The sequence below is a fragment of the Crassostrea angulata genome, chromosome 5 (genome assembly GCF_025612915.1).
Source record: "Crassostrea angulata isolate pt1a10 chromosome 5, ASM2561291v2, whole genome shotgun sequence".
In the NCBI taxonomy this organism is placed as follows: domain Eukaryota; kingdom Metazoa; phylum Mollusca; class Bivalvia; order Ostreida; family Ostreidae; genus Magallana; species Magallana angulata.
The window spans coordinates 58,871,333-58,879,804 of NC_069115.1; the positions used below are offsets into that span (position 1 = coordinate 58,871,333).

Sequence of the window (8,472 nt, forward strand, 5' to 3'; positions counted from 1 at the left end):
CGAGTACAGAACGAGTACGCACCTTTCGCTCAGCGTTTCATTTGTATTGTGACGTCATCTTTTTGCTTTGTTGACGCCATGGCGTGATAGTTTCAACTGCAGATATTCAGCGAAATTTGTTGAAAATAGCTTGTTTGAAGCGTAAAATTGATATTATATTGTGGAATAAACATTAATGTCTCAGAGTATAAGCTATATTTGGGCTCGGGTCGAAAACGTGAAGAGGGTTCAGCAAGCCTAGCCCTCTGTCACGTGTTCTTAACCCGCCTAAATATTGCTTAATTCATTTATTTCAAGACATTAACCATGTATTTTATATTAATGACCCTTAATATGTGATGTTATATATTTATTTATTACTTAAATATGTCTGAATGTTTTAATAAAACAATAAAGATCACCACTTCCGTCTTTGTTGAATAAAAAATAGTCATTATCTGACAAACTGGGAACGTTATTTACAAAAAATAACTTTGATAAGACACCTGGAACAAACCAGGAGGTAAAAGGGTTTTTTTATTTGACCATTTGATGCCTTTTAGCAATAACATTAATATGTAGAACAAAAAAAGAAATCCCTAAGGCAGAAGTTTAAAAAATGTGCAAAATTGGTACATTTCAAGCAAAATCCCATAGGGTCTTATGTTAAAAATTAACAAACTTTGAGATGGCCCCTTAAACAAACGGTGTGGTAAATGTCTTATTTTTTTATCTTAAAATAATAATTATATCAGTAGAAATTCTTGTCAAAAATTTCATTCAAAAATCTAGGGCAGAAAAAATTAGACCCGGCCTCGTTAATATCAATATTGACTGTCCTAAAATTAGAAGGGTTTTTTTTTCTTATTGTTTTCCCGAAATTTTCATTCTTACTGTTTAGGTTCTACTATTAGTTTCTACCACTGTTCATCCGATACCGGTACTCAATAGACACACCAACAAAGAAACTTCCAGAAATCTACCAAAATAATCAACATTTATAAGAATGGCCGACCTAGTTCATTGTTACAATAAAGGATGTGGACAAAAGTTCGATCCGACCAACAACCAAGAAGGTAAGAAAAAATACAGAAATCAAACATGGAGAAAAGGTGGGGGGGGGGGGGGTACGTGTAGTTATGATAGTGGACATGGTGTTAGAGTTGTCGAATGGAGTTTTGTCGAATTTAGAATGAAGTGGCATAAGTTGTGACCGTCACCTTAGCGTGCCTAAACAATTAAAATTAAATTGTAGAGAGAAAAAGATAGGAAATACTATGTGTTTTGAAAAACTTCATGCAATAAATTTCTATTGATTTTTGTCACAAATGAGATCTTGTTTGTCCTTCAGCGAATTTATGTGTACATTTGCATATTAATTGTATCCGATATGAGTTTCTAATTACATATATTTGATAAAATATATTTTGTCCATTTCAGATGAATATTTAATTGTGAAATGATAATAAGTTTGGACTCTAACTGATTGCATTTTGTAATGTGTATATGAAAATATGTACATGTATTTCTGCAGCATGTTTTTAATGGCATATGTCATGATTATATAATGGTAACGAGTTTTGAGTCTGTCTGTCTATACATGTTGCAGACAGCTGCACATACCATCCTGGGCAACCAGTGTTTCATGATGCACTGAAGGGCTGGTCCTGTTGCAAAAAAAGGAGCACAGATTTCACAGAGTTCCTCAACACACCGGTAAATGTTTATTGTTTAACACTATCAGCTCAACACACCGGTAAATGTTTATTGTTTAACACTATCAGCTCAACACACCGGTAAATGTTTATTGTTTAACACTATCAGCTCAACACACCGGTAAATGTTTATTGTTTAACACTATCAGCTCAACACACCGGTAAATGTTTATTGTTTAACACTATCAGCTCAACACACCGGTAAAATGTTTATTGTTTAACACTATCAGCTCAACACACCGGTAAATGTTTATTGTTTAACACTATCAGCTCAATTAACACACCAGTAAATGTTTATTGTTTAACACTATCAGCTCAACACACCGGTAAAATGTTTATTGTTTAACACTATCAGCTCAACACACCGGTAAATGTTTATTGTTTAACACTATCAGCTCAATTAACACACCAGTAAATGTTTATTGTTTAACACTATCAGCTCAACACAAATGCTTACCATATTGTATCAATGGTTTTACAGAACTTTTTTATATGATCATAGATTCTATGAATTATGCATTAGCCCTTTGACATACTTTAAAAAATACCAAAACAGTTAATATATGTACATGACAGCAAGAGGTTTTAGTGATATTCTGTGTATTTACTTTCTGAAGAAGTGTTTTGACATTTGATATTACTTCTACATGTTCTACATTTTTTAATTTGTCTATCAGGAGAACAGAGCTGTGGAATACTGTCGGTCATGCTGGCAAGACCGGCTTAATTTAGCCAAGACCGACATAAATTGATTAAATGTCGGACCACTTGACCTATGTTGATGTGTCGTTTCTTGATGCATCGGTATTCCTCAGACAACTTCCCTAACGTGCGAGTACCCATTATTGCCAAAAAATACACAAGTTTTCTTTATTACTCTCTTCATGTAAGCTGTCATGTAAAAATTTCTAGGCAAATCTCTGCACTGTTCATTTATTTAATTTGAGGAATCATTTTTATTTTATTCTCATCAATATCGACTTACTTCTGGCTAAAATAAAACCCTGTCCATGACCTTCGAATTTCAGGAAGTTCGAGTACTCATTATTGCCGCTCATATCTTTTCGTTATTTTCCAGTAATTAATCGGTAAAAAGGTCAAAATTTTAAAAGAATCAAACAATATAAGATAAAATGTAAGAATAAAACATAAAAAATTATATCATAAACGCAATTCAATCATATTATATGCAAAAATTTTTTCGATGTCCCTGCGGCCACATGCACACAAACGGAGGTACATGTGCTTCACATGTCTCGGGACAAATGATTAAAAATTTAAGAAATACATTGTTTATTTATTAAAAGCTTTTTAAAAATAATTTTTAGTGTGTTCAGTAAAAGAAATCATGAGAAAGTTAATTGCAACACCTCTTATTTACACTGCAGGTGCGTGTGGATTAATCTTTGATCCGGCTCAGATTGCCAACAAAATGGCGTCTTACAAACAAGCAGACGCTCGGTTCTCTTTCTTAGATATTGTGTTGTAGAAATGGTATCTTGCATATTTTTTGTCAAATATCATAAGTTGGAGGTAAATATTCTTCAAATTTGGACCTAAACAAAAAATGCCCTGTCGTCAAATTGGATTTAGTGACATGTGTCATCGTACGGATACAATTGAGGTACATTATCATAGGCTTACCGGTACCTTTTCTATAGTGTGGTTCGAGATGTTTGAAGTAAATTTTCTTCATTCCCAACTCTTATAGTGTCTCAAAAATTTTATTATTCATTTATTTTGTTGGAAATTGAGTACATCTACAATTAAATACAGTTTTGAAACCTGCAGTATGTGTTTTTAAATTTTATTTCAATTTTCCATACATTATTTTAATTGTTGGTATTCGGACAGGCATAATTTCATTCAAACAGGCCAAGTTTAATGACATGTCTGTCCGAATGACTGACTTCCAAGAAAATATTTCCACAGCTCTGGGAGAACATTTGACAATTTCTTATCTTATAAAAATTAACTAAGTGATATCTACCAGTTATTTTACACACTTTTTTTGTAAGAAAAGCGCAATCTTTGATGAAGTCACTTCATTTTGAAATTTGTATATGTTTTTTTTTCTCATTTTTTAAACTCAAAGATAGGCTTAGACAGATTTCAGAATATTGATCATATTGATAGCAATGATTTAATTTCTCCTTAATTAACATACTCCTTAACCCATTTCTACATATCAATAATCATTGATTGTTTATTCCTGTACACGTATGTTATCTACCTTTTATTGGAGTGTATGATGTTGCAGGGTTGCTTAAAAGGATTGCACAGTAATGTTAAACCACCAGAACCTGTCAAAGAAGAAAACCCAGCAGATACCAACAAAGACGAGGTATGGGAGAGAGCCTGCTTTCTATCCAGTATTTGCTCACTGTTAAATTAATTTTGTCAGTTATGGATCAGTTTTTTTGTGAATACCCCTCATTTACAAAATTTTATCTTCAACAATTTAGAAAACTTGATCATTATTTAATATTTATAAAAATAAATCAACAAAATGTGCACACATACCTGTTGAAAATTTTTTGACTATCATAAATTTGAATTTCCTCACAGTATATTTTTGCCTTCCAGTCAGAGAGTTATTTATAAATGTCATATTCATCTTCTTAACCTTTTACATGGCAATATTTTTATGAGAAAGGTAATTGAAGTAAAGATACGAGAGCCCAAGAAACCACGCGACCCCTCCACCAGACCTTCGGCCGACGAACCGCTGGCACCGCTGACTGTAAATGTGACTCCCTCACTGAAACAAGCACTAGAGAAACACATGGAAAACCTCAGTCTGCAGGTGGCAGAAGGTAGGAATGCCAGAGGCCTATAAGTAGCAGAGCTTAAGGTGCTTCACTACACCTTGAAATAGTTTCTCAAATCAGCAGAAAATTACTTGATTATGATAGAAAGCATGATTGATAAGAAGTATATATGTCAAATAGGCGAAAAAATGTGCAATGTTAGATAAAAAGTGATATTTTAAAAAATTTCATTCAGTAAACATGAACAAAAGACCCAGGCGGATTTGAACACATGACCTGCGGTTTACAAGCCTGATACTTTAACCACTGAGCTATGACGATATACATCTGAATCGATTGATACAAACAGTTTAACAAAACATTTAAATCGCCATCTTGTGACGTTGTGTCTTAAAAAGTATAAGTCTTGGTGTAGTGAAGTACCTTAATTCTCCACAGTTATTTGATCTCTTAGATTTTATTTTATAAAAGTTGGACATTTGCACCCCTATCTGCAATATGACATATGGTAGAACCAAAACAGTTGAATTTCATTTTTAACTGGGTTTTCCAAAGAAAAAATCTGGTTATTGAAATGGTGAAAATGGCTGGTGGGTGGATGGCTGCCAAAAAGGTACCCTTATTGTACGGATAACTCCTCCTACAGTTTTCAAGATAGAAAGTTGTTCTTTTGCAGATCAATTTGTACATATATCAGAGGTGTGCATATTACTAGGATTTTGATTTCTGATAATTTATGAAAAAAGTACCAGCTGTTGAACCTCTATTTTCCTCGAAAAAAATATTGCATATAGAGTTCTTCATTTCTCTGGTTAGGTAGTGTTCACCAATTCAGGGTTGACATAGATTATGGATACTGCTTGCACAAAAGAAAACCCAGTTTGCTGTCACATTAACAGCTTTTTTCTCATTATATTGTATCATATGAAATCGTATTGCATAGTTAGATAAATATTGTATCATATGATACAGTATGAAAAAATACATATACATCATTGTATCATGAATTATTACGAGTGTCATACCATTCAATACTACGCTTTTATTTCTGTTTATGATGTCAATATGATGACTTAGCCAAGAAGTACAATATTCACAGCTGAGCTAAAGGTAAGGTGAATATTGTACTTTAAGGGCAGCTAAATCATCGTATTGATCGAAAAACCCAGCAATAATTGTTTTATTACTAGTATATAATTCAGCAACAAATTGATACAGACATATCAAATTGAGTGTTATCTAGCCAAACAAATTAAGAATCACAATATTTTATTAAATATGATCTATTTTTTAGTCAGAGAAAATCAAGTGTTTTATTGACCTCCTAGGTCACATGCAGGTGAATAAAACGTAATTGAATAAAATGTAATTTTTGTAGATTGTTGGATATCAGCCAATCAGAGAGCTAGGATTTAATCAATTATTTAATAAGATATCTTAAAGTCAATCATTAACAATGCTTTTTACATTATAATACATGTATATTGAACAAGTCTCGTCAAAGTGATGTCTCATCTTGGTGAGCTCTGTTATCTTTGATTACTTATGTTTTCTTATTTCTTTAAGAAAAAACTGATACAACAGAAATAAAAGTTGGAACTTCATGCAAAAACAATGGATGTAAGGCAGTAAGTTGGTGATATAGCTCTATATGCTGAGAATAATCAGTCTTAGACTGTCAAAATAAAAACAATATGATAATCAAACATGGACAAATAATTCTGATTTAATGTAAAGATTATTTTTTTCTTTAAAACCTTGATATTATTTATTTAATTGATATAAGCAGTATTACCTGTAATGTGTGATGATTGCAGTGTTACCAAGGAGAGGAGAGCGATACAGAGAAATGTTTGTACCACCCGGGATATCCTGTGTTTCATGAAGGGTAAGTAACTCTGCAACATCTGAGAATCAAGCCTAAAACTCTATAATAATGAGAAATATTTCCTCTGTATCACCATGAACATCCAGCTCAAAACAATACAATTATCTATACTCTATTATAATGATCATAAATAATTCCTTTCTCTCGGTCTCAGCAAAGAGTACTTGTTAAAAATTATGTGTGAGCATTTCTTGTTGTTTCAGCATGAAGTTCTGGTCCTGCTGTAACAGAAAGACCTCCGAGTTTGACCAGTTTTTGGCTCAGGAAGGATGTGAAACGGGGACTCATTTATGGATCAAACCAGAGGTAGGGAAGCTATCAGGGTTCGACAGTACCATTGATCCATAAGACTCGTACGACTCATACTTTAATGCAAGTCTTATGCTTATTATTCTGATCTGACTAATAAATTAGCTTATTCTATTGGTATGACTAATGTGTACCGGTTTATGTATTTAGTATTTGACTGTCACCTGTTGTTGCTGACAAAGTCTAGACATTTAATCCACACAATTTTTTTAAACATCTTTCCTCACAAGTCAACTCTCTTGATGTACATTAACATCATTCAAATTTCTAAAAAAAAAAAAATTCATGACTGGTATTTAACAATCTAAACTTTAAATTTTGGATTTTTATATTATTAGTTATCCTTCGACTGAAGAGTGTGTGGAATACAACTGAGAATAATTCCTGTACACCCTTGACTGAACCTGAATAACATTTATTTCCTATCTAAAACAAGCAAAGCTGTATTACACTTTCAAGATAGACCATTTATGCATTTAATACATTGTGACTTCGAGTGTCACTTTATTTACCGCCGGCTCAAGTCAAGAAATTTACACCCAGCTTATTAGCCAGTATAATCTTGTGTTACAAGCGACATTGGCAGTTGATATTTTTATAAAATTTATGGAATGGTTTTGACATTCAGCTGTTATAAGGATTAAGCATTGCTGTTCCAGGTGGAGGGAGAAAAGAAGTCATGTCGGTTTGACTGGCACCAGACCCCCTCCACTGTGTCACTGTCCATCTTCGCCAAGGTCGCCGTTCCCGAAAAATGTTCCATCACGGTCAACAGAGTACGCTGTGTCATAAAGATCGTGTTCGACGGAGGAAAGAGTCTCTTTGAGAAAGATTTAGTATTAAGAGAAGTAGGTTATGTAATATATTGTTGGATAATCAATGGTAGGAGAGGTGTGAAATAAATAAGAGAAAACTCAAAAGTAATTGTTTGGTCCATTTTGGTTTCTATTTGTTTATAAGTTTATTTTTGATTTGTTTTTAGGAAATAATTCCAGAAAAAAGCTCAGTGAAAATGTTAGGAACCAAGGTTGAAATCAATTTAAAGAAAGCGGAAGCCTTTAGTTGGCCGACCTTGGAATTTCCTCCGGAGACAACAAACGGAGACTCAAAGTGATCGCGAGGTAGCCGGCAATAAGTCTTGTGATAGTGATGGAGCTACATCTCACAGAACAAAACTCGGGTTTTATTTAAACCATGTCTTTCCCATAATCGATGGATTTCTGTAATGAAACATTACAAGTGGTACAGATAAAAACATTTCTCCAGGTATTACTAGCCAAGAGCCAAGGTTTTTTTTGTATTAGTTTGGACAATAAAAATTAATTTCTTCAAAATCTGGAATTTTTATACTATTTTTATGAAGAATTCCAAGACAAACTGAGTTTGCAGTAATGTATATCAGTGAATATAAAATCAATACCTGTGAAAAGGCTGTCTGATGTAACTAAAATACAATTCAACCATCTTTATACCTGTGTGATTGGTCTTCTTTTTTTTAGCTCACCTGATCAAAAGGCTCAACTGAGCTAATTAGTCCATTGTTTGTTGCAATTGGTATTGTTGTTTTCTTAAACTTTTCACATTTTCATCTTCTCCAGAACCCCTTGGCCGAAGTATAATTCAGGGAAGAACTTAAAAGTTTTGTATTAATGGCATTTACAAAGTTCAATGTTTCATTAAACAGTATGTGATTTTTTTGAAAAAATTGTCAGTTTTAAAAAGGAAATATTCAATTTCATGAAGAGAAACAAGAATTATGAAGTTGATGAATCTCAAATCTTGAATGAAGTACATGTAATTATGTTTATAA

General features: G+C 33.0%; 1 protein-coding gene across 1 annotated transcript; it reads left to right on the top strand.

Annotated features, from left to right (window-relative positions):
- The first annotated feature begins 895 nt into the window (after nt 1–895).
- On the top strand, nt 896–8,131 carry LOC128185087 (cysteine and histidine-rich domain-containing protein 1-like). The gene is made up of 9 exons (XM_052854764.1): nt 896–1,055; nt 1,589–1,695; nt 3,955–4,038; nt 4,351–4,510; nt 6,032–6,093; nt 6,283–6,353; nt 6,557–6,659; nt 7,322–7,510; nt 7,645–8,131. Exons 1-9 carry the CDS (start codon nt 986–988, stop codon nt 7,774–7,776), a joined length of 978 nt encoding a protein of 325 aa, XP_052710724.1. The 5' UTR covers nt 896–985; the 3' UTR covers nt 7,777–8,131.
- The last annotated feature ends 341 nt before the right edge of the window (nt 8,132–8,472 follow it).